Raw genomic sequence first — 26,746 nt, 5'->3', positions numbered from 1 at the left:
TCCCCGAAGGAGGCCTTTTGCCTTTTGGTTGGCCGTCATTGTAAATAAGAATTTGTTCTTAACTGACTTGACTAGTTAAAGAATGGTTAAATAAAAATATTTAATACAAATATTTAATAAATATCCTCTCAATCGGTGTCATCGTCGGATGAGGAATAATCGGACCAAAGCGCAGCGTGGTAAGTGTTCATGCTTTTTATGTAAACTGAACACTATAACAAAATAACAAAGAGAATAAACGAAACCGAAACAGTCCTGTCAGGTGCAGAAAACACTAAACAGAAAATAGCTACCCACAAAGCATAGGTGGGGAAAAGCTACTTAAGTATGGTTCCCAATCAGAGACAACGATAGTCAGCTGTCCCTGATTGAGAACCATACCCGGCCAAAACAAAGAAATACAAAGCATAGAAAAAGGAACATAGAGTGCCCACCCAAATCACACCCTGACCAAACTAAAATAGAGACATAAAAAGCCCTCTAAGGTCAGGGCGTGACACTCAAGCTCTGTCAGGTTGTATGGGGAGCGTTGCTGCAGTTATTTTCAGGTCTCTCCAGAGATGTTTGATCGCGTTCAAGTCCGGGCTCTGGCTGGGACACTCAAGGACATTCAAAGACTTGTCCTGAAACCACTCCTGCATTGTCTTGGCTGTGTGCTTAGGGATGTCGTACTGTTGGAAGGTGAACCTTAGCACTCAGGGTTTTCATCAAGGATCTCTCTGTACTTTGCTCCTTTCTATTTACCCTCGATCCCAACTCGTCTCCCAGTCACTGCCGCTGAAAAACATCCCCACAGCATGATGCTGCCACCACCATGCTTCACCGTAGGGATAGTGCCAGGTTTCCTACAGACGTGATGCTTGGCATTCAGGCCTAAGAGTTGAATCAGTTGAATCAGACCAAAGAATCTGGTTTCTCGTGGTCTGAGATTCTTTAGGTGCCTTTGGGCAAACTCCAAGCAGGCTGTCATGTGCCGTTTACTGAGGAGTAGCTTCCGTCTGGCCACTCTACCATAAAGGCCTGATTGGTGTAGTGCTGCAGAGATGTTTGTCCTTCTGGACGGTTCTCCCATCTCCACAGATGAACTCTGGAGCACTGTCAGAGTAACCATCGGGTCTTGATCACCTCCCTGACCAAGGCCCTTCTCCCTCGATTGCTCAGTTTGGCCAGGCAGCCAGCTCTGGGAAGAGTCTTGGTGATTCCAAATTACTTCCATTTAAGAATGATGGAATCCACTGTGTTCTTGGGGACCTTCAATGCTGCAGAACATTTTAGGTACCCTTCCTTGGTTTTTGCTCTGACATGTACTGTAAACTAGAAACATCTCAAGGATGATCAATGGAAACAAGATGCACCTGCGCTCAATTTCGAGTCTCATAGCAAACGGTCCCGAATACTTATGTCAATTTAATAATTTGAGCTCAGTTTTTTTTTTATTCATTTGCATAAATTTGTAAAAAAACTGTTTTCGCTTTGTCATTATGTGATTGCTGAGGATTTGTAAAAAAAAAAAATATCAATTTTAGAATAAGTCTGTAACGTAACAAAATTTGGAAAAAGTCAAGGGGCCTGAATACTTTTCCAAAGGCACTGTGTGTATTTAATTTTCAATACATTTGCAAAATGTTCTGAAAACATATTTTCACTTTGTCATCATGGGGTATTGTGTGTAGATAGGTGAGAGAGGAAAAACAAACAAATGAATACATTTTGAATTCAGACTGTAACACAACAAAATGTGGAATAAGTCAAAAGCATGAATACTTTCTGAAGGCACTGTATATATGGTTATGTAGAATACCCAGGACTTTTTAAAAATGTAACCTTTATTTAACTGGGCAAGTTAGTTAAGAACAAATTCTTATTTACAATGACGGCCTACACCGGCCAAACCTGGACGACGCTGGGCCAATTGTGCCCCGCCCTATGGGACTCCCAATCACAGCCGGATGTGATACAGCCTGGATTCGAACCAGGGTGTCTGTAGTGACTCCTCAAGCACTGAGATGCAGTGCCTTAGACTGGTGCACCACTCTGGAAACTTAACAACAATTCTTCTTACAAATGTCTTCTGCAATGACTCTGTCGTACACAATTTCTTTCACTGTATGTGACTATGGCACTACAATGCAAGTAAAGTATATTTACCTTGCCTTTGGGGCCCTTTTCAACCTTTTCTCCCTATAGAAAGTAAGTAAACCCAGAGTGAGTACAGATAACATGGGCTTCATGAATATTGTTCAAGATGAAGTAGAATCAATTGAACACAATGACATTTTATATATGAAAAACAAAGCAATAGTATAAGTACCTTTGCACCGTTGACTCCTTGGATCCCTTGAATGCCTGTATCTCCCTGTAAGATACAATTGAAACAAAACAGATGATTAAAATGCCATTACACATTCTACTTATTTTCACAGACTGTCTGTCTGAACATGTGAAACATGGCTGAAACACAACACAGCATGTCCTTGCTACCTTCTTTGACTCTAATTCATCTGATCTATAGGACAGTGTTTCTCGCACATTCATTAATCTCTACGAGTCTTTGATGGCCCACAAATCTTTGCCATCTTCTTTTTTTTCATCCAGGAACAGGATGTGTGTGTGTGTGTGTGTGTGTGTGTGTGTGTGTGTGTGTGTGTGTGTGTGTCTGTGTGTGTGTGTGTGTGTGTGTGTGTGCGTGTGCGTGCGCGTGTGCGTGTAGACAACGTGTCCCCAGAGTCCTTCCCCTCTGTCCTGATGGATGGCAAATGTCAAATAAACATCATCTTCAGAGCTACTGCAAAAACGACTTTGTTTTGTAGGGGACATCATGTTCCAACAACATGTCTCCCTTTAGACTCTGTATCAGTCTGATGTCTTCATAACAATTACAGGTATACAGCGAATGACAAGAAAAAGAGATGCAAAGTGCCAAATGCCTAATTCACAGCAATTCTATTTAGTGTTCCTAGGAGAGTGTTTAACAACATTTTAATGAAGCATTACTAATGTTGTGTGTAAAACAAAAATCCATAACAAGATTCAGAAATAGGAGTTACTAAACAAATATATTAAGGCTTGTACAGAAACTGATTTACATGTCTTAATGCATTTAGCCTTTTGAGGGCTTAAAGCCAGCACCAAAGGCTCTTAAAATAGGTTATATTCTGATTTGAGAGCTGACACTGGAAAGAGAATAGAGAAGCCCATGGTTTTACTCACACACACTTTGTAGTCTGAAGCCACTATGAGCCACATAATGACGCAGCCAACATGGAGTGTGCTATGCACTGCAGTGCAGTGGGAGTTGTCTCTCATCAGACAGGATCAAACTTCAAAAACATGTTGAAAGTCCTATATTTGATCTACACATCCGGTGTTTTATATATACAGCTCTGCAGTCTGCATGACTGTACGTCGTTCTTTGCCGTACATTTTTTTTAACATGTTTAGAAATGCATGAACAGCTGCAGAGAGTCAAATATTTGATCTAACTACTTCCGGGGTTCTAAGGAATCTGCATTGTTCTCACTCTACATCAGAGAATGTGGTTTCACGCCGTGAGAGAATTGACATGTTTCATAATGCATAAACAGACACATTGAAACGCATCTAGTAAACACCTGTAACAGACCCTGTCCAGACCACATGGTGCAAAGCAAGCTTTGAGTTTGTTATCAGCAGGCACATAAACAGGTAGAACAGGCCCCCAGGGGAGTTTAGTACCTACGTTACCTCAGGTTCAGATGGGGAGAGAATAGGATTTTCTGTGAAACAAGAGCCATGGCTCTGCCGTGAAAGCCAGTTTGTCACCACTAGTGAACATGCCTTAAGAGCAGAGCAGCCATTTGACAATTAAGGAGAAGAAGAGAGCCAGTCGGGCGGGGAGAACTAAGTGAATCATCCACTAGTTTTTTGTTGTTCCACCCTGGACATGGGGATTGATGTGGGGTGGTTGCCAGGTTAATGGGGGGTAGTGAGCTACAGAAGCTCTGTTTGTGGTGACAAATGTAAAGACAGGACAGGTAATATGTTTTGTCTGTGCACATCTCTGGATATTGATTTAGAGTAGGTCTAGTGTTTTGTCTAGTGTTGTAACTTAGTCGTGAAATGTTGGTACTGTACTGAATACAGTAGCATGATCAAATCAGTTAATTGCAAAGCTGTGCTTTTATGTAACATTCTGAAGAACGTCATCTTAACTCACTAACACTTACAGTACAGTATATAGGTATTGGTCACCAGTTTTACCTTAGCGTTGAGAACACATAGATATGCGATGATAATGTTATGTGATCTTGGTGTAGACTAATGAATGTCTTGACACTTGACTTGATAATTTGGGTGCTATCACACTTCATTATAGAACTCCCTACATGTTGCTCTTCTAGCCGTACAGTAGGTGAATACCTTGGGGCCTGGCTGTCCAGCTACTCCCACATGTCCCTGTTGGAGAAATGACCTGTTTTAGTGGTTTGGAGAGATTAACTTGTATTTCAAATAGTTTACAAAGAGTCACCCGGAACACTCACGACAGGTCCCGGGGGTCCAATAAATCCGGGTCTTCCTGGCTTTGCTGCTGATCCCTTATAACCTCGGGGGCCCTGGAGAGAGAAGCATTTCTTAAATTTAGCAGAGGGATCACTTACTTTTCACAGTAAAAAATTATCCTGTACAGTAGGATGGCAAATGACTGGACACAGACATCTGTTGAGAAGGATACATTTAATAGTGCTGCTCATCAATACTCCTCCTTGAATGCAATGGGTTCTTAATTAAAGTGAGACGTGTGAAGATTTGTATTTGTATTTATTATGGATCCCCATTAGCTTCTGCCAATGGGGTCTAGCAAAATTAAGGCAGTTACACAATTTTAAAAACATTTCAATACATTCACAACATATTTCACAACACATTAAGTGTGTGCCCTCAGGCCACTACTCTACTACCACATATCTACAACACAAAACCCATATGTACGTGTGTGTATAGTGCATATGTTATCCTGTGTGTATGCATGTGTCTGTGCCTGTGTTTGTGTCTCGTCACAGTCCCTACTGTTGCATAAGGTGTATTTTTATCCGTTATTTTTATCTGATTCTACTGCTTGCATCAGTTACCTGATGTGGAATAGAGTTCCATGTAGTCATGGCTCTCTGTAGAGCCTTGTGTCATTAGTTCAAACAGACAGCTCTGTGCATTCAATCCATCTCACAAATACAAGTAGTGATGAAGTCAGTCTCTCCTCCACTTTGAGCCAGAAGAAATTGACATGCATATTATTAATGTTAGCTCTCTGTGTACATCCAAGGGCCTGCCATGCTGCCCTGTTCTGAGCCAATTGAAATTTTCCTAAGTCCCTTTTTGTGGCACCTGACCAAATGACTAAACAGTAGTGCATGTGTAACAAAACTAGGGCCTGTAGTACCTGCCTTGTTGATAGTGCTGTTAAGAAGGCAGAGCAGTGCTTTATTATGGACAGACTTCTCCCCATCATCACTACTGTTGTTTTGACCATGACAGTTTACAATCCAGGGTTACACCAAGCAGTTTAGTCACCTCAACTTGCTCAATTTCCACATTTTTCATTACAATATTTAGTTTAGGTTTTTGAGGCATTGTCCCAAATACCATGCTTTTAGTTTTTTAAATATTTAGGACAAACTTATTCCTTGCCACCCATTCTGAAACTAACGGCAGCTCTTTGTTAAGTGTTCCAGTCATTTCAGTCGCTGTAGTAGCTGACGTGTATAGTGTTGAGTGATCCGCATACAATAACATACTGGCTTTACTTAAAGCCAGTGGCATGTCATTAGTAATGATTGAAAAAAGTAAGGGGCCTAGAAAGCTGCCCTGGGGAATTCCTGATTCTACCTGGATTATGTTGGAGAGGCTTCCATTAACAGGTTTCCTGAGTGGCGCAGTGGTCTAAGGCACTGCATTTCAGTGCTAGAGGCATCACTACAGACCCAGGTTCAATTCCAGGCTGTACCACAACCGGCTGTGATTGGGAGTCCCATAGGGCGGTGCACAATTGGCCCAGTGTCGTCTGGGTTAGGGTTTGGCTGGGGTAAGCTGTATTTTTTAATAATAATTTGTGCTTAACTGACTTGCCTAGTTAAATAAAATAAATAAAGAACACCCTCTGTGTTCTGTTAGACAGGTAACTCTTTATCCACAATATAGCAGGAGGTATAAAGGCATAACACATACGTTTTTCCACCAGCAGACTGTGATTGATAACGTCCAAAGCCAAACCCCACAATCTTTTTATCATCAATTTCTCTCAGCCAATAATCAGTAATTTATGTAAGTGATGTGCTTGTTGAATGTTCTTCCCTATAAGCGTGCTGAAAGTCAATTTGTTTACTCTAAAATAGCATTCTATCTGGTCAAACATTGTTTTTTCCAAAAGTTTACTAAGGGTTGGTAACAGGCTGATTGGTCAGCTATTTGAGCCAGTAAAGGGGGCTTAGATAGTGGATTTACTTTTGCTTCCCTCCAGGTCTGAGGGCACACACCTTCTAGTAGGCTTGAATTGAAGATATGGAAAATAAGAGTGGCAATATCGTCTGCTATTATCCTCAGTAATTTCCCATCCAAGTTGTCAGACCCTGGTAGTTTGTCTTTGTTGATAGACAACAATGATTTTTTCACCTCTTCCACTTTACGGAATTCAAAATTACAATGCTTGTCTTTCATAATTTGGTCAGATACACTTGGATGTGCAGTGTCAGCGTTTGTTGGTGGCATGTCATGCCTAAGTTTGCTGATCTTGTAGTTGGCAATATCAGTGGGTTTTGTGATGAATGAGCCATCTGATTCAATGAATGATGGAGCTGAGTTTGCCTTTTTAGCCAGAATTTCATTTAAGGTGCTCCAAAGCTTTTGACTGTCATTCTTTATATAATTTATCTTTGTTTCATAGTATAGTTTCTTCTTATTTTTATTCAGTTTAGTCACATGATTTCTCAATTTGCAGTAGGTTTGCCAATCGGTTGTGCTACCAAACTTATTTGCCATCCCTTTTGCCAATCCCTCTCAACCATACAATTTTTTAATTCTTCCTCAATCCACAGGGATTTATAACCATTTTTACTGTCATTTTCTTAATGGGTGCATGCTTATTAGTAACTGGAATAAGCAATTCCATAAATGTGTCAGGTGAAGCATGCTCCTCATTACACACCACAGTCCAGGAAATATTATTTAAATCATCAACATAAGAATCACTACAAAACTTCTTGTATGACCTCTTATACACTATTTTAGGCCCAGCCTTTGGAACTTTGGTGTGACAGATGTGAAAGACGACTGTACTTACAGTTTGGCCTTGAGGCCCCATCTCCCCTGCCGGCCCCAGCATTCCTTTCTCCCCCTATTTAGGGTAAAACCACACACCTTAATTAACATATATGAATCTAATAAATAAAATGTTTTTGTTTTATTGGCTAATTCTGTTACCATTATTCCGAATTGTCCGTTTCTACCCTCCGGGCCCCGTGGTCCTTGATAAACCTTGAGAACGGATAGATAAGAGAACAGATCAGATACAGACAATAGATATGGTGCACATTCCCCGGCTCATCATGTCTCATGAGGGGTATTCGACATGTTGCTGATGTCCTAAAAATACATGGTACGTATTTCTGTAAAGCATTCCTGCAAACAGCATCATGGATGATGAAAGACTGTGAACCTACCTCTACTCCTGTGTCACCATCTCTCCCAGGCAAACCAGCAGGGTCTCCAATAATGCCCTGTAGAGATATGTTGTTATTGGTGTTACTAAAGGTTTTCCAAAGCTTGCTCATCTCTGAGATTAAACGTACATTTTAGTCGGAATAACTCACCTTTTGTCCAATGGTGCCATATCTTCCTTCTGCTCCTTGGGCACCCTGGTGTTGACAAACAAGTTGAATAATGAGATATGTGCAATCACAGCAGCAAGATGTGTGACCTGTTGCCACAAGAAAAGGGCAACCAGTGAAGAACAAACACCATTGTAAATACAACCCATATTTATGCTAATTTATTTTCCCTTGTGTACATTAACCATTTGTACATCGTTACAACACTGTATATATATGTAATATGACATTTGTAATGTCTTTATTGTTTTGAAACTTCTGTATGTGTAATGTTTACTGTTAATTTTTATTGTTTATTTCACTTTTGCATATTATCTACCTCACTTGCTTTGGCAATGTTAACACATGTTTCCCATGCCAATAAAGCCCCTTGAATTGAAGTGAATATATGTCATTTTATTTGATATAGCAATATGTCCATTTCTAGTTCTACTGCATATGCTTGTAAATATATACTATTGTGGTTGGTGAATAATGTAAAGCGAAGGAACGGTTTGCATGTTTAGAAATGAGAGACGTGATGATGTGACATACGTACAGGTTTGCCCTTTTCCCCAGTAGCTCCGGTCTCTCCAGGATCACCTAAAACACCCTGCCAAGACATAGAACGTCAACGTCAAGACAAACCACATGATGAAAAACAAAAAAAATGTACCAATGTAAAACCTCTGTGGCTTCATTTATTCTGTTTATTTATTCTGTTTCACTGAAATGAGACAAACTTTACTTTCAATTTAAATAAAATGTTATTTGTCACATGCGCGGAACTCCAACGGGAGTAGACTTTACCAACCTTACGAGCCCTTCCTAGTTAAGGGAAAATAAAAGGTAACATAAGTGGAATGAAATACCCAATAATAAAGCTATATACAGGGAGGACCAGCACCAGATCATTGTGCAGGGGTACAAGGTATTTGAGATAGATATGTACAGTGCATTCTGGAAAGTATTCAGACCCTTTCCCTTTCCCACATTTTGTTAAGTTACAGACAAAATCTAAAATGTCGTAAATAACACATGTCCTCATCAACATACACACAATACCCCATAATGACAAAGCAAAAACAGGTTTGTCAAAATTTTGCATGTTTATAAAAAATAAAAAACATAAATACCTCATTTACATAACTATTCAGGCCCTTTGCTATGATACTCAAAATTGAGCTCTGGTGAATCCTGTTTCCATTGATCATCCTTGAAATGTTTCTACAACTTGATTGGACTCCAGATGTGGTAAATTAAATTGATTGGAAAGGCACACATCTCTCTATATAAGATCCCACAGCTGATCCCACAAGCCATGAGGTCGAAGGAATTGTCCATAGAGCTCTGAGTGTCGAGGCACAGATCTGAGGAAGGGTACCAAAAAATGTCTGCAGCATTAAAGATCCCCAAGAACACAGTGGCCTCCATCATTCTTAAATTGAAGAAGTTTGGAACCACCAAGACTCTTCTTAGAGCTGGCTGCCCGGCCAAACTGAGCTATCGGGGGAGAAGGGCCTTGGTCAGGGAGTCGACCAAGAACCCAATGATCACTCTGATAGAGCTCCAGAGTTCCTCTGTGGAGTTGGGAGAACCTTCCAGAAGGACAACCATCTCTGCAGCACTCCATCAATCAGACCTTTATGGTAGAGTGGCCAGCCAGAAGCCACTCCTCAGTAAAAGGCACATGACAGCCTGCTTGGAGTATGCCAAAAAGACACGCAAAGGACTCTCAGACCATGAGAAACACAATTCTCTGGTCTGATGAAACCAAGATTGAACTCTTTGACCTGAATGCCAAGTATCACGTCTGGAGGAAACCTGGCACCATCCTACGGTGAAGCATGGTGGTGGCAGCATCATGCTGTGGGGATGTTTTTCAGCGGCAGGGACTGGAAGACTAGTCAGGATCAAGGGAAAAATTAACGGATCAAAGTACAGAGAGATCCTTGATGAAAACTTGCTCCAAAGCGCTCAGGACCTCAGGACTGAAGCAAAGGTTCACCTTCCAACAGGACAACAACCCTAAGCACACAGCCAAGACAACGCAGGTGTGGCTTCGGGGACAAGTTTCTGAATGTCCTTGAGTGGCCCAGCCAGAGCCCTGACTTGAACCCAATCGAACATCTATGGAGAGACCTGAAAATAACTGTTCCCCATCCAACCTGACAGAGCTTGAGAGGATCTGCAGGGAAGAATGAGAGAAACTCCCCAAATACCGGTGTGCCAAGCTTGTAGCGTCATACCCAAGAAGACTTGAGCCTGTAATCACTGCCAAAGGTGCTTCAACAAAGTACTGAGTAAAGGGTCTGAATACTTGTGTAAATGTAAATTATAAATTTGAAAAAATGTCTAAAAACCTGTTTTTGCATTGTCATTAAGGGGTATTGTATGTAGATTGATGAGAAAGAAAAAACGATTTCATACATTTGACAATAAGGCTGTAACGCAACAAAATGTGGAAAAAGTCAAGGGGTCTAAATACTTCTGAATGTACTGTATGTACATACTGTACATTTACACAATTTGCTCCTGTTTGTTGTGACTGGATATGTTTTAATGTCACTAAGGACTTCTTCATCTACAGTGGAATTTGATGGACAGTATGGAGATACTGTAAACATCCTCACTGCCTTGTTAGCTGACCTACAGATAGTCCTCCCACTAGGAAATCACTAGGGCTAAAAGTGCTACCATTACTAACTCAATTTGTTGAGTCAAGACTATTCCCAAACCTGGCCAGAGGTACTAATGTTGTTTGTGCTGATTTTTTGTTTGTTGCCTGCTCTACAGACAAATATATCGGTGAATTGTAAAGGCCCCTACTTTTGTGTAGAAAAATATTTGTAATCATTATTATTATTATTAAAAATAAAAAAAAATAAAAAGTATTATTATCTGATTTTTCAGGGGGTGCTGCAGCATCCCTACTTCCCGCGGCTATGATTATCATAACAAGTGGGGTTGACTGTGTGGCCCCTCAACATACCTGCGCTCCCTGTGCCCCAACCGGTCCTTCAACACTGGAGGGCCCTTCTTCTCCCTACAAACAAGAATAGAAGCATACAATGTTATTGAAAATGAAATCATTCATAGGAGAGAACATATGGAAATAAGACTAAATTATTAAATTATATCCACTTTCACCCCTGTATATCCTGGAATTCCTTCATATCCAAGTGGACCTGGATCTCCCTTCAAGAAGACAGACAAGTTAGTCAATGATGATAAAACCAATGACAATACTGCAATACTGTATGTATCTCCCATCTTTAGAAAAACGTACAGTTCCTCCTTGTTCTCCGGTCTCACCCAGCTCTCCAGGTGACCCCTGAGTTCCCTGTAATCATCAAAACACCCATATGAGACCCTCTTAATATTATATTACATAGTACAAGCACGACACTCAGAAAAACAACACTCATTAAAAGTAGCAACTTTGTTACTTTTCAAAATGACTACATACGCTCGGAGCCATAATTATTATACACTGTATATATGACTCTGCAATCTGCATATCCTGAGTTGGCAGACCAAATGGAAGCCTAGGGGATTTGAAGAGACCACATGCTTCATGACGAACCACAACACAATCTACCTTGAAGCCCCTGACGCCTTGTAATCCCTTCAGACCTTTGGGACCTCTGTCGCCCTGAAACACAGCAGCTCGTTAGCAGTAATCTGTACTGTGACACCACTAACCAGCTAAAGAGATTATGGAAATGTGTTTGATGCTGGATTCACATCAAGGCCATGAAGTCCTCTCATCCCCTTGTTTCCTTTGATTCCTTCAATGCCCTGAGGGAGACAGGTTGTTGTTATACACATTTTATAAATTTGTTTAAACATTGAAACAATGTCTTACCTTGGCGCCTGGCTCCCCAACATGGCCATAGTCACCTGTCTGTCCCATACCTCCCTGCAGCAGAAAAAAATAAAATAAATTAGAAACAAAGCAGACTAGAGGAAGAAAGGCAGTGTGAGCTGTATAGCAAGCAGGTGGAAAACCAGATTATGCTAGACACACCACATGACCAACAGTATGTGGACACCTGCTTGTCGAACATCTCATTCCAAAATTATAGGCATTAATATGGAGTTGGTCTACCCTTTGTTGCTATAATAGCCTCCGCTATATGTTGTAACATGGCTGCAGGGACTTGTTTCCATTCAGTCACAAGAGCATTAGTGAGGTTGGGCACTGATGTTGAGAGATTAGGCCTGGCTCACAGTTGGCGTTCCAATTCATCCCAAAGCTGTTTGTTGGGGTTGAGGTCAGTGCTCTGTGCAGGACAGTCAAGTTCTTCCTCACCGATCTTGACAAACCATTTCTGTATGGACCTCACGTTGTGCATGGGGGACTTGTCATGCTGAAACAGGAAAGTACCTTCCCCAAACTGTTGCCACAAAGTTGTAAGCACAGAATAATTTAGAACGGGATTGTATGCTATAGCTTTAAGATTTCCCTTCACTGGAACTAAGGGGCCTAGCCCGAACCATGAAAAACAGCCACAGACGCGACCGGGAGGTCCGTGGGGCGACGCACAATTGGCCTAGCGTCGCCCGGGTTAGGGAGGGCTTGGTCGGTAGGGGTGTCCTTGTCTCATCGCGCACCAGCGACTCCTGTGGCGGGCTGGGCGCAGTGTGCGCTAACCAAGGTGGCCAGGTGCACGGTGTTTCCTCCGGCGCATTGGTGCGGCTGGCTTCCGGGTTGGATGCGTGCTGTGTTAAGAAGCAGTGCGGCTTGGTTGGGTTGTGTATCGGAGGACGCATGACTTTCAACCTTCGTCTCTCCCGAGCCCGTACGGGAGTTGTAGCGATGAGACAAGATAGTAACTACTACAACAATTGGATACCACGAAATTGGGGAGAAAAAGGGGTAAAAGTTTTTTTTTTAAAAACAGCCACAGACCATTATTCCTCCTCCACCAAACTTTATAGTTGGCACTATTCATTGAGGCAGGTAGCATTCTCCTGACATCCACAAAACCCAGATTGATGAAGCGTGATTCATCACTCCAGAGAACGAGTTACCACTGTTCCAGAGTCCAATGGCGGCGCGCTTTACACCACTCTAGCCGACGTTTGGCATTGCGCATGGTGATCTTTGGCTTATGTGCGGCTGCTCGACCATGGAAACCCATTTCATGAAGCTCCCAACGAACAGTTCTTGTGCTGACTTTGCTGCCAGAGGCAGTTTGGAACTCGGTAGTGAGTGTTTCAACCGAGGACAGACAATTTTTCAGCACTCTGCGGTCCCAATCTGTGAGTTTGTGTGGCCTACAGTACTACTTCACTGCTGAGCCATTGTTGCTCCTAGACGTTTCAACTTCACAATAACGGCACTTACAGTTGTCCGGGGCAGCACTAGCAGAATTTTTACGAACTGACTTATTGGAAAGGTGCCATTCAATGACAGTGCCACATTGAAATTCACAGAGCTCTTCAGTAAGGCCATTCTACTCCCAATGTTTGTCTATGGAGATTGCATGGCTGTATGCTTGATGTTATACACCTGTCAGCAACGAGTGTGGCGGAAATTGCTCATCCACTAATTTGAAGGGATGTCCACATACTTTCGTATATATAGTGTATGTACAGTTGAAGTCGGAATTTTACATACACTTAGGTTGGAGTCATTAAAACTCGTTTTTTAACCACTCCACAAATGTCTTGTTAAAAATCTATAGTTTTGTCAAGTCGGTTAGGACGTCTACTTTGTGCATGACACAAGTAAATTTTCCAACAATTGTTTACAGACAGATTATTTCACTTATAATTCACTGTATCACAATTCCAGTGGGTTAGACGTTTTCATACACTAAGTTGACTGTGCCTTTAAACAGCTTGGAAAATTCAAGAAAATGATGTCATGGCTTTAGAAGTTTCTGATTGGCTAATTGACATCATTTGAGTCAATTGGAGGTGTACCTGTGGATGTATTTCAAGGCTTACCTTCAAACTCAGTGCCTCTTTGCTTGACATCATGGGACAATCAAAAGAAATCAGCCAAGCAATTTCCAAACGTCTTAAAGTACCACGTTCATCTGTACAAACAATAGTACGCAAGTATAAACACCATGGGAACACGCAGCCGTCATACCGCTCAGAAAGGAGACACCTTCTGTCTCCTAGAGATGTACATACTTTGATGCGAAAAGTGCAAATCAATGCCAGAACAACAGCAAAGGACCTTGTGAAGATGCTGGAGGAAACGGGTACAAAAGTATCTATATCCACAGTAAAACGAGTCCTATATCGACATAACTTGAAAGGCCGCTCAGCAAGGAAGAAGCCACTGCTCCAAAACCGCCATAAAAAAGCCAGACAACGGTTTGCAACTGCAGATGGGGACAAAGATAGTGCTTTTTGGAGAAATGTCCTCTGGTCTGATGAAACAAAAATAGAACTGTTTGGCCATAATGACCATTGTTATGTTTGGAGGAAAAAGGGGGAGGCTTGCAAGCAGAAGAACACCATCCCAACCGTGAAGCACAGGGTGGCAGCATCATGTTGTGGGGGTGCTTTGCTGCAGGAGTGACTGGTGCACTTCACAAAATAGATGGCTACATGAGGGAGGAAAATTAGGTGGATATATTGAGGCAACATCTCAAGACATCAGTCAGGAAGTTAAAGCTTGGACGCAAATGGCTCTTCCAAATGGACAAAGTCCCAAAATGGCTGAAGGACAACAAAGTCAAGGTATTGGAGTGGCCATCACAAAGCCCTGACCTCAATCCTATAGAAAATTTGTGGGCAGAACTGAAAAAGCGTGTGCAAGCAAGGAGGCCTACAAACCTGACTCAGTTACACCAGCTCTGTCTGGAGGAATGGGCCAAAATTCACCCAACCTGTTGTGGGAAGCTTGTGGAAGGCTACCTGAAACATTTGACAATTTTGGCTACCAGAAAAAGTTAAACCATTTAAAAGCAATGCTACCAAATACTAATTGAGTGTGTGTAAACTTCTGACTCACTGGGAATGTGATGAAAGAAATAAAAGCATAAATAAATAATTCTCTCTACTGTTATTCTGACATTTCACATTCTTAAAATAAAGTGGTGATCCTAACTGACCTAAGACAGGGGATTTTTACTGAGATTAAATGTCAGGAATTGTGAAAAACTGAGTTTAAATGTATTTGGCTAAGGTGTATGTAAACTTCCGACTTCAACTGTAATTCTAGTGAAATGTGCACTTGCGTCAATCAGAACACACAAGCTCACCTCGTGGACCTTCCTATTTTTCTGTTTTGCACAGAGTTCATGCAGAACCCAGCTTTGGCATGCAAAATCATATGACTGAATTTACAGTAATTAGATGTGAAATAATAAATGATGTCATGACTGAACTCCTGTAGAGCAGTGTATCACAGCCGTCCATGGTGACTGTTATACAGTAGTCTTGGCCAGTGGAATGTGGCTCTGACTGATTGTATAAGACAGACCAGACATTGGCGGAACACATTGGAGTTTCCCAACCTGACAAGTGTGTGGGCATGACAGTAAGTTATTTGCATTTCATTGTGGCCTTTGAATGGAATATACAATATCAATCCAAACACTTGAAGTTATCATAATAACCATAACATTTCCTTGGAGGAGTTAGATGTTTACAGAAGGATGAAATCTGAACATGGGCTATTAGGGGTTTCTAGTAGTACATGATGACTATAATGATAGTGTTAAATATTTCCTTTAGACCGAAGATCTAAGTAGTGCGAGACATGCTGACCCCTGAAACATGGAGTTAGTGTTAACACAGTGTAGACCACAATTTATGACCCGAGGAAAGATGTGTCATAGCTAAGGGAAAATTGAACAACTTATTCTGTAAGTGTTTCCACACAGATGCTTATATCCTCACTCATATAAGACACTGTTTTGGCCTTTGAATTGGGGTTATTCTACTTGGTCAACCAACACCTTTGATCAAGACCAACAGTCCTCTATTCCATGGCACCAGTTTAGTAACCATCTCACTTCAGACCACGCCATGCACAGTCAGCTGCTAAGAGGCTGACCTTGGAGACGCTAAACGCTTTATCCAGAAGCATGACCGTGAACTTTACAACTTTACTAATGGAAGGACCACCCACCCACCGGGGTGGTCAGTTCATATATTGGAGCCAGGGAATGCCCTCCTTAGACGTCAGCAGGGGAGGCTGTAAACATGGTCGTGCTCTGTGACTTACATATTGGCAGGGGGTGAGGGTTCCACTGAGTCACAGAAGACAGATGTTGGCCCCCAACTGAGCTCCAGAAACGGTATGCCCCCCTCATCCCCCTGTCTTTGAGTGAGTACCCAGCATAGTCGTGTCTGTGTGTGTCTGTGTGTGTCTGTGTGTGTCTGTGTGCGTGCGTGCGTGTGTGTTTGTGTGTGTGATGTGCGGAATATATGGGCCATTTTTGCCCAGAGTCTCTCCAGACTAAAGGGCATGTTAAATGCCAAGCCAACAACTCGTCCTCTGTCTTTGAAGACCCACTGCCAGCCCTGCACACTATTGGGCACATGTTCTCGGTTCTCTGGGTTGTGTTTAAAAGACATTATGCATTTTAACTCCAGCATACCACTGAGTACTGGAGCTACATCAAAGAGGTAAATTAGTCATAACTCAGTCTCAATGGAAATAATCATGTCTACTGCCTGAAGCCTACAAGCAGGGTTATGTTTGCATAGTCAAATATGTAATTGAATCCTGATGCAATGAGTATGCCATGTCCTTTCATTAAACTGCTTAATAAACATTTTGTCCCCTGCTCAGCGCTGGATGGCTCTCTATTGTACTTTAAGAGGTGTTCTGTTCTCAACTCTCTCCAGTCCTCTGACAATGACAAAGCATTCTTCCTGAGTGCTAAGTAAATGAACGGCAGTAGTATGATGTTGATGACTACGATGACTACAATGAAAACAATTATGAAACAATGATTAATACGTATAAAACATAGCAACCTACCATAGCAAATAAAACGACATTCATTATTAGGCATTTGCAATAATGTTATGCAACTGTCTGCTTTCGCTGTGTGTGGAATTCAACACATTCAGATTCAATCTATTAAGTGTTCTGTTAAGCATCCCCTGATGTTAAAGTGAAACCAGACAGTCTACGATCCTTTGCCATGTTGAGCTAAACCATTTCCCTTCCAATGCAGATAAGCCTGCTATTGAAACATCATACCGTTTCTCTGTTATGCTTCCATTGCCCTTTTCCACAACTTCACTGCTGTCGAGCAAGCAGTGGTTCTTCTATTTAACTCACTGTAGAAACCTCCTCAGTCAATATGGGGCCTACAGCCCAACATCTAATGTCTGCATACTGTAAAATCTACAAAGACCAACAGAGAGCATACATTCTGAGTGACAATTAACACTCATTATTCTAAGTTGTTGACCCTCGTCCATACAGCTCAACTCAACACCGTAGTGAGAACTATAATGAGAAAATGTCCTTACCCAGTTGCCTAGTCTTCCTGGCTCTCCTGTGTTGCCTGGGAGACCTCTGTGACCCTGCAGATGGAGAAAAATACAGTGGTAGCAGTTACCATTAGCCTGGACCATGAGCAAGCCAAGTTGGTCTCATCCTGTATGTGCTGTAATCAACTCTTTTATCATTGCCAATGAACAAACACAGAGACTGGCCCGCCAGGCTAATGGCTCTCAGCTCATTATTCAAAGCAGTGGTGCTGTAATGAGCCTAGTAGTCACCTTTGGTCCTGGGGGCCCCTGGTTGCCAGGCTGTCCGGGCATACACGTACAGGTGGCCCTTCCTGCTGTCAGTCCAATTTCAGCATACCCTCCACACTGAATAGAATAGAACTTGTTAGTCCATCTGTAGGGACAGAACTAGTTCTTATGATTGGTTCCCTACCCCCTAGAGACACCACACAAACACACAGCACACATTTGGGAGGAGCACGTAGTCACTTCTACGGGAGACAATGAGAGTACAGGCTAGATTAAAAGACATACTGTACTGTACGTATCTCTCAGTGAGGAACATGAACCCGCTGACAGTCGCTTCCAACTCACCACACTGGAGGGCTCACAGCAGTCCTCTGAGTAGGCCTTCTCTGGATCACAGGACACATCCATCTGCTGGAGGTCTACCTACAGTACCAGGGCACGGGATATTATGGTCAGTGTGCTTTCTTATGAACACTGAATTGACTGTGCTGCCTTCATCAATGTTGACTACAATTGCAAAATACTGTAGGCAACCCAGCATGATTTAGTCTGAACAGCACAGAACTTACTGAGGCGGAGCGGTCTCCCACAGCCCTCTTTACAATGGAGGTGTAACCTTGGTGGATGATGGGTCTGGGATTGTCGATGGGCTCCACCCTCACCTCCTCACAATCCACCAGCAACATGACATTAACGCCCTTGACCTGCAGCGCCAGCTTGTGCCACTCGCCGATGAACAGCTTTTCCACCCGGTGCGCAGCATCTGGGTGCCACTGGGGCTGGTGTAGAAAAAGTCCAGAGATCGTGTGTCGCCCTGGAAACGGAGGCCCACCTGTTCACGTCCATCAGTGTCGCTGACCTGCCACAGGTTCCAGGACCTCTTGGCGGCGTCCTTCGTCACCTTAAATGTGGCAATGATGGAGTAGTCGGAGGGCAGGCCGCCGGGGTACACGTCACTGTTGCACGACAATCATGGTGCATTAGGAGACACTGAACATAGTTCAAAACATACTATTTTCATGTAGAACAAGCACTTGCATTTGTAGTGCAATTGTATTTAGAATAAAATGATCAAATACTTTTGAAACAACACAATCAGTGTTGCATGGGCTTAACATTTGAAAGCTTTCCCCGCTGCTTTTAAACCTCTGCTTTTGGTTTCAAAACCACCCTAGTTGGAAACTCTGAAACTGAAACTTAATCTACCATTAATGTTTTCAATCACAGCAGGCCTGTTGCACAACCTAATTGTCTACACCCTCTTCTCTCCCTCTGTGGCTTCCTGTCCAGATAAATCACTCCTGTTGCCTTTTTGATGCTGTACTTTGACATTTTACATCATTCTTTGTTTCCATGATTTGTATATAATTTATAGTAACACACTTCTGATACTCAATATAAACATATCTTAGTTGTCAGGCATTGAACATTTTACATTTTTGTAACAGATTTAATATTGCAGATAGCTTGTAGCTTCCATCAAGGTAATTGTCTGCATCACTTTCAATCCCCCATATATATTTTTGCAAATATATATACATATACAGACATACACATACATACAGGCATTGAAAGTTCATTGAGGACAGCTTTGCTGGCCACAACACAGAGGGAAAAGACCCAACAAATAGATGAACTACTGATGTTCAATGCCTCCCAGCAATGAGTAGACAAACAGCATAAATCTGTGTAGCCTATCTATGCTAGGAAAGTGTAAATGAGGGTTTGAAGATGGCTGGGGAAAACCCTCCCCTATTCCAATTTAATGACGATGTCTTCATTTCCAAAGGAAACCCTGGATGATAGGCTGATACACTATAACTACTCATAATGCATTTTGACCAACAACACATCATAATGCTAATCAACAAACGTGTCAATTACTAGATTCATCCATTGTGATGACTGAATGAAACTCCAGTGGTGTTCCACCAACTGTCAATTGGTGAACATCAAGTTATGAAGCAAAGGCACATTTATAGGTTTCCGTGCAGGAGATGAAATCAAATCTGTTGTTTGGAAGTGATAATTACACTGAGTGGAAAAACCGTGGATACCCCTTTGGCAAAGGAGCAGAGAATAAACGTAGCTCATACAATACACGTCGCTATTAATCTTTCATTTTGGTGCATGGTTCTAGCTCATGTTAACTAACTCACATGGGAGGAAAATAGAAAACCTTAAGATAAACATAATTATTGAGTGAGGAGAGGTGGAATGACAAAGTTTGGGCGCTGGGTCTCGTTCAGGAGGATGCAACATACTGGAAATACTATGAATAAAGCTAATATGATTACTTTTTCTACATGTCAGTGAGGCATGTCGATTCTATAACAACATGTTTCTGAAGTTCGAACAATGTTGTGCCCTACCCTTACACTTTGGTTGATTACTTTTATCTGTACATTTGTACCTTTTTAATTCTGTAATTATTTTAACTATGTGTGTTAAGTTTGAATATCAGGAAAATTCTACTCAGGACTACTTTAGAAATAAGTGTTTTCCTGTGTTATCCTCTGAGAATCAACTGTACATCTTGACATTGATTTATTTGAAACCTCACAAATTCCAATCTATTCTAATCAATTTGGCCTCAAATGTGCATGCAGACAATACCTCATTGTTTTGCACAGGTGGATGGCAGGGTTCACACGGTAGGACCACTGAATCAGGTTCAGATCCGTCTACCTTCCTCACCCCTCTGGACTTAGATACACGGAACTCCTCTAGCATGTCATAACCTCAGAGTAAAAACATGCAGCTCAGTTTTTCACCAATGTCATGTTCATAGAGTTGAAGGGTTTAAGGCAGTGAACGATGAGGATCTGGATGCATTTTTAGACATAAAACACATCATTTGAAAAAGTCACAAAGTAGACTGAACAGTGCAGTGGCAGTGGGCATGTGGAAGGACTGGACAGTGCAGTGGCAGTGGGCATGTGGAAGGACTGGACAGTGCAGTGGCAGTGGGCATGTGGAAGGACTGAACAGTGCAGTGGCAGTGGGCATGTGGAAGGACTGGATAGTGCAGTGGTAGTGGGCATGTGGAAGGACTGGACAGTGCAGTGGCAGTGGGCATGTGGAAGGACTGGACAGTGCAGTGGTAGTGGGCATGTGGAAGGACTGGACAGTGCAGTGGCAGTGAGCATGTGGAAGGACTGGACAGTGCAGTGGCAGTGGGCATGTGGAAGGACTGGACAGTGCAGTGGCAGTGGGCATGTGGAAGGACTGGACAGTGCAGTGGCAGTGGGCATGTGGAAGGACTGAATAGTGCAGTGGCAGTGGGCATGTGGAAGGACTGGACAGTGCAGTGGTAGTGGGTATGTGGAAGGACTGGACAGTGCAGTGGCAGTGGGCATGTGGAAGGACTGGACAGTGCAGTGGCAGTGGGCATGTGGAAGGACTGGACAGTGCAGTGGCAGTGGGCATGTGGAAGGACTGGACAGTGCAGTGGCAGTGGGCATGTGGAAGGACTGGACAGTGCAGTGGCAGTGGGCATGTGGAAGGACTGAACAGTGCAGTGGCAGTGGGCATGTGGAAGGACTGGACAGTGCAGTGGCAGTGGGCATGTGGAAGGACTGGACAGTGCAGTGGCAGTGGGCATGTGGAAGGACTGGACAGTGCAGTGGCAGTGGGCATGTGGAAGGACTGAATAGTGCAGTGGCAGTGGGCATGTGGAAGGACTGGACAGTGCAGTGGTAGTGGGTATGTGGAAGGACTGGACAGTGCAGTGGCAGTGGGCATGTGGAAGGACTGGACAGTGCAGTGGCAGTGGGCATGTGGAAGGACTGGACAGTGCAGTGGCAGTGGGCATGTGGAAGGACTGGACAGTGCAGTGGCAGTGGGCATGTGGAAGGACTGGACAGTGCAGTGGCAGTGGGCATGTGGAAGGACTGAACAGTGCAGTGGCAGTGGGCATGTGGAAGGACTGGACAGTGCAGTGGTAGTGGGCATGTGGAAGGACTGGACAGTGCAGTGGCAGTGGGCATGTGGAAGGACTGAACAGTGCAGTGGCAGTGGGCATGTGGAAGGACTGGACAGTGCAGTGGCAGTGGGCATGTGGAAGGACTGAACAGTGCAGTGGCAGTGGGCATGTGGAAGGACTGGACAGTGCAGTGGCAGTGGGCATGTGGAAGGACTGGACAGTGCAGTGGCAGTGGGCATGTGGAAGGACTGGACAGTGCAGTGGCAGTGGGCATGTGGAAGGACTGGACAGTGCAGTGGCAGTGGGCATGTGGAAGGACTGGACAGGTGAATAAATCAAAAAGGGATTTATCCCAAAATATGATCAATCAAACAATGATTATTGGTATTCATGTTACTGGTATTCAACAGCATCAAACTTTTTCAATCTAATGTTTTGTGAAATAGTTATTTGTTTAATCAGTGTTGATTTGCAGTAACTTTAACAAAGAACAGTACACTTGATTACACACTACAAAATGTCATTACACTTGGCACAACATTAATTCAGATGACTCTCATGACTCTCATTCCCACAATTGAAGTATATTTCCTAATTCTATGGGTGTCATTTCGTTCAGAAAATGGGAAGTCCGGATGTTTTTGACCTCACCGTGACGTCAGTTGGGGTCAGTAGTGATACATTCTGTTAAGCCAAAATCCAATACTGACTGCAGGAACTACTCAAGAGGGGAAGGATGTGTGCTATTCTGAGAGGGTTATGGTTGTATGTACCAGTGCTGCCACTTGCTGGTCATACAGAAATAGAGGATCAAATTATATTGCATTGCCCGGATCACTGTTCGTAAATTTCCACGCCAACCAACTTTGCTAATATTGGAAAGAAAGAAAACAGACAGTCTTGAGAAAAGCTGAAAATCAATCAAGCAGTATTATTATACCCTCAATAAACAGCAAAAGGGAATAAAAAGTCATTTTATGGTACTTACTTGGTAATTCCTGGCTTTTGGTCAATCCAAAGAAAGCTAGAAGTACTGGGAAAACCAGCATTTCTTTTAGGGCTGGCATTTTCTAAATGTGATGTGCCAGGGATTATAAACACCTGCAAAAGTAAAATAAGAGAAGCTCTAAGATCAAGGAAATCTCACTTAAATGTTAGCCATTTCCCCCAATTATCTATAGTGAGGAACAGTGCACTGTTTTACTAAATTGGTAGGATTAGGTCTATTGTAATCAAATGCAAATAAAAAATACTCAACAATAAAATAACATTACCCTACTCCATTAATAATAGAAATAACAGCATTCTAAAAGAAATGTTGATTACAAATGAACACAAAAATATGCCCGACATATATTTTACAGGTTTATGTAGGTCTATAAATCAGCATCAAATGATCTATAAAAATTATGTACTTTTCCATCTGGAATTAAATGATGTCCGATAATAATATTAAATCAAGTCCAATCAGGCAATTGGTCCGAAAAGTGCCTATAATAACTTGGTCACAGCTAACCTTACTGAAGGAGTCACATAATTATTCATGAACCATAAAAAAATATATATATCAACTTCACTGTGTCAAAAGAAGATAATCCCAACAAATCAAATCATACAATATCAAAACATGTTCACATATGCTCAAATCTCAAGCATTGAATAGAATTGAGATATTTCATTTAGTCAAAAAAGTAGGCTGAAGTTCATTTGATTCTTTGACATTTTGTTCCCATAAAACACTATTCATTATCCAGATCCAAAACAGCAGAATCTACTTTACTGAATTGATGGAGCTATTATCTTAGTCTACTCTTAAATCAGACAAATTACACTTTCCCTTTCTTACTTTTTCCATATATATATATATAAAAATTATCCCCAATTCTGTGATATCCAATTTTAATTAGATGCCAGTAATATTTGTCCACAATAAATCAATGGCCAATTGTTTCCAGCACACACAAAACCCACCATCATATTTCAATTCAATTATAATAAAATCGAAATATACCTATATATGAACGTAGACAATATTGTAAAGATCACTCACATATTCCTGAAAAAGAGGCCCCGATGTGGACTGCTTTCGGTTCCTTTACAGTTCCTGCAGTGAGGATATAACCAATTTAAAAGTGGCATCCCTAGGCCAAACCATGCCTTAAACCATTCAGAAAGATAGTGGCTGGTCTCAGGAAGACCTGACCCTTCCTTGCACTCCACTCTACCTTCGGTCCCCAGGGGATCTGATCTCTCCCACAGGCCTGTCTCCTCTGCTGAAACACACTGGTTGTCCTGAGAAGGCTCAGGGCAACCATTCAGTTCTTCTTTCCATTTTTACACACATTAGGAGCACAAGCAAAATCTAAATCTTTCAACGCATTATTGATTAGGATGGCATAAAATAGACTGAAATGAATTTGCAAGGAGCATGGTAGCCTGTCCTTTCCTACACCTGTCATCTCCTCTGAAGCCTCCCTAATCATTATTCAGCAATAAATATGTAGATTTTTCTTTGCATATTAACTTGTCACAGTTCATATACGTATTTTCATTATTTTAGGCTACTTTTATAATCATACTTTTATCAACTCAACTAAAAGGTGAAAATTTTTTGGTTATGTGACCGCCTTCCCAGGACAGTCAATTGCTGTCCTGATTTCCACTGGTGGAAACCTGTAGTATGTCGCATTCATGCGCAAGGAGCACTCCGCAAACGTTGCCGCACAGAGAATGGTGGTGCTGGGAATACAAATAACTCAAAACCCGTAAAACACTGCACAGAACCTGAGCATGTGGCCTAAAATAAATGAGAGTTGGATTTGTCAACTATACCCTGCTTGTGGACCTTCACTGATCTTCATGGCTCTGAATGAAAAATCTAAATGTATGTTTTTTCTGAGGCACACACCTTGGCATTAAAGGCACCATCTGTACATGTTTGGTTATTCATTTCAACAAATTAAATATAACCAATTGATCTGCTCCTTTGTTTACATTTATGTTGACCCACAGATGGTATGGGCTGCCTGTAGGCCCATAATTGAGACAAACTTGTCTCTAACTTGACATTTATGGAATGAGCACCATTATCACAGCTTTTACACAGCTCTTAAATTCGAAAGAGGTAAAAGTTCATATGATCTGAGAGATTTAGAAGAAACGATCTGTAAGAAACTCACAGGTAGACCATGTTGAAATGCAACAATACAGATCAAGTTTCCACATTTCCTTGGGTGAAACTATCACCTGCTCAACTACAGTTGTCATATTCAAAGATCTCAAGTGGGTTAAATGCAGAAGACACATTTCAGTTGAATGCATTCAGTTGTACAATTGACTAGATATCCCCCTTTGCCTTTCCCTGTACATTATATAATAACACCACGAGTCATCACGAGACTTTATGAAATACTTCCCATTTCTATATGATGCTAGATTTCTTTTGTCTCCTGTTGTCTCTCCGCTGCATCCTATTGGGTCAATCTACAGAAATTATACATTATTCTGTAACAATAATGTATAACATCATGTAAAAAAAAAACAGACAAGTATGTGACCCAGGTCAGTATCCCATGGTAGCTTTCTGCTAGCAGATTTATTACAAAACGTTAACAGCGATCCTTTCCACTCTAGCAAAATGAACCATACACTGACAAATGCACTAAAGAATGTCTACTCAGGGTCAGGGGAGGCCAATGTCCAAGGTAAAATGGCACATATCACTGTAAGTTGACCAAACAAAACAGTACTACCGAAGGTAAGGTGGAGTACTTTAAAGCCTGGATATTGAGGGATTTCTGCGTGAACTTGCCTTCAACAGTCATCTCAGTCAGAACATAATTTTTTGCAGTGTTTACTATGTGGTAGGCTACATGTATATTGTATTGCCCTTTAAATGCATTTTGGCAGTACATCATTGCACTTTAAATAGATAATAGATAATTGAGGTGTCCCACAGGGTCTGTCACACGCATGTCAGCATACAGGACATTCAGGAACCCTCTCACGAGCACAATGCTGTGTGCTGCCATTCATTAGTGTGTAGAATTGTTAGTTGACCATACAGTGTGGTCTTCTCCATGATTTTTTCTTTTCAGTTTCTTTTAACTCTTCAGGTTTAGCGTCAATAAAATAAAATAGTCATAATAATTTGACATTATTCACAAAAAATTAAATACATTAAGACAAACACAAGGCCATTGGCATTCCATTCTCACTTAATAATAAACCGTTTTTCTATTCAACAGAATATTTTACATCTTCACAAGACTTTAAATAATCAACACATACGCCAGTCTCTCTTGTCACTTTGGGCCAACGTGGTTGTCTCAAGGCCCCTGACTATCTCTTGGAGGTCTGGGCCAGTTTGCTGGGAGTCGACCTTCTTTGAGGAGTCGGTATTTTGGAGGGCTTGCCTCCATGTTGACGTGACGACGAGCGGGGTGTAGCCCGACTGGTGTCACCCACCGTCTCCGATGTGTCGGAGCACACCGATGCGATATCCGAAATGTCGAAGTCTGAAGCATCGCTTCCCCTCCGGCTGCTCCCTCGGCTGCCTGCTTTACTTCCAGGTCGGCTGCCGGACCTTCTCGATTCTGGGGGACAAAAGATTCCGGTATGATTATTGTCTGGTTACAGCGACTGGTAACTTTAATAGCAGAGCCGAACAGCAGAGCCCTTTAGCAGACAGAAAGCAGTCGCTGCTTTTCAAAAGGATGCTCTACTCACCAAACCCTATCGCCTGTCCCCGTGCTTTCATCACAGCAGCATTGATCAGGGTTCCCTGCTCTTCTCCCGACTGGAAACCTTTTCCTGACAAGTATCCAGGGAGCCGCAGTTTACTTCCCTGTATCGGAGTGCTCTGCAAAAGACAGAGCATTTGTTAGCATTTTTCTCTATGTTTACAAAAACATATCTAGGTACACAATGGTAAATCACAGAAGAAGACGATTCTCTAGTCTAGTACATCGACTCTTCGAACACTGGTAATTCTTCTCTAATTAGCATGTTATGCAATGTGGCATTCCGATGAAATCTGATCAAACCCCACGGACATCCAATGTAAGGGGTTATTGTGTTGAATGAAAAGTTGATGTACTGTATGATATTTCAGGAACAACTTAAACTTGTACAGTGGATTAACAGATAAACAGTTCAACATGCAACACAGAACAGCGGGTCAGTTCTTAGTTAGAGTTAGTTAGAGAAGGTATTTGAAAACAGAGAGAATGTTCCACAACGATCACCAGTTAGTACTTTAAAGCCTTAAATAAAAATAAAAAACTGAAATCGG

At 42.1% G+C, this 26,746-nt stretch overlaps 2 protein-coding genes across 5 annotated transcripts in view; both read right to left on the bottom strand.

Moving 5' to 3' along the window:
* Window positions 1-20,261, bottom strand: part of LOC139381266 (collagen alpha-1(XXI) chain-like) — a 28,939-nt gene extending 8,678 nt beyond the window's left edge. The window contains exons 1-21 of the mRNA XM_071124732.1: window positions 20,182-20,261; window positions 18,361-18,484; window positions 18,098-18,307; window positions 17,874-17,951; window positions 17,550-17,645; window positions 17,298-17,351; window positions 11,707-11,760; window positions 11,586-11,639; window positions 11,440-11,493; window positions 11,128-11,181; window positions 10,983-11,036; window positions 10,831-10,884; window positions 8,398-8,451; window positions 7,842-7,886; window positions 7,692-7,748; window positions 7,453-7,506; window positions 7,313-7,366; window positions 4,521-4,592; window positions 4,399-4,434; window positions 2,312-2,356; window positions 2,149-2,181 (exon numbers count right to left, since the gene is read on the bottom strand). Coding sequence (XP_070980833.1) covers window positions 2,149-2,181; window positions 2,312-2,356; window positions 4,399-4,434; window positions 4,521-4,592; window positions 7,313-7,366; window positions 7,453-7,506; window positions 7,692-7,748; window positions 7,842-7,886; window positions 8,398-8,451; window positions 10,831-10,884; window positions 10,983-11,036; window positions 11,128-11,181; window positions 11,440-11,493; window positions 11,586-11,639; window positions 11,707-11,760; window positions 17,298-17,351; window positions 17,550-17,645; window positions 17,874-17,951; window positions 18,098-18,307; window positions 18,361-18,484; window positions 20,182-20,261 — 1,416 coding nt within the window. The remainder of the gene's footprint in view (window positions 1-2,148; window positions 2,182-2,311; window positions 2,357-4,398; window positions 4,435-4,520; window positions 4,593-7,312; window positions 7,367-7,452; window positions 7,507-7,691; window positions 7,749-7,841; window positions 7,887-8,397; window positions 8,452-10,830; window positions 10,885-10,982; window positions 11,037-11,127; window positions 11,182-11,439; window positions 11,494-11,585; window positions 11,640-11,706; window positions 11,761-17,297; window positions 17,352-17,549; window positions 17,646-17,873; window positions 17,952-18,097; window positions 18,308-18,360; window positions 18,485-20,181) is intronic.
* A 4,754-nt stretch (window positions 20,262-25,015) lies between these two features.
* Window positions 25,016-26,746, bottom strand: part of LOC139381091 (dystonin-like) — a 205,819-nt gene continuing 204,088 nt past the window's right edge. For all 4 annotated transcript variants that reach the window (XM_071124343.1, XM_071124347.1, XM_071124346.1 and 1 more), the window contains 2 exons: window positions 26,182-26,314; window positions 25,016-26,048 (listed from right to left, as the gene is read on the bottom strand). In XM_071124343.1, coding sequence (XP_070980444.1) covers window positions 25,795-26,048; window positions 26,182-26,314 — 387 coding nt within the window. In that variant the 3' untranslated portion in view covers window positions 25,016-25,794. The remainder of the gene's footprint in view (window positions 26,049-26,181; window positions 26,315-26,746) is intronic.

The sequence above is a fragment of the Oncorhynchus clarkii genome, chromosome 23 (genome assembly GCF_045791955.1).
Source record: "Oncorhynchus clarkii lewisi isolate Uvic-CL-2024 chromosome 23, UVic_Ocla_1.0, whole genome shotgun sequence".
In the NCBI taxonomy this organism is placed as follows: domain Eukaryota; kingdom Metazoa; phylum Chordata; class Actinopteri; order Salmoniformes; family Salmonidae; genus Oncorhynchus; species Oncorhynchus clarkii.
This window is presented reverse-complemented; position numbering and strand designations above follow the sequence as displayed.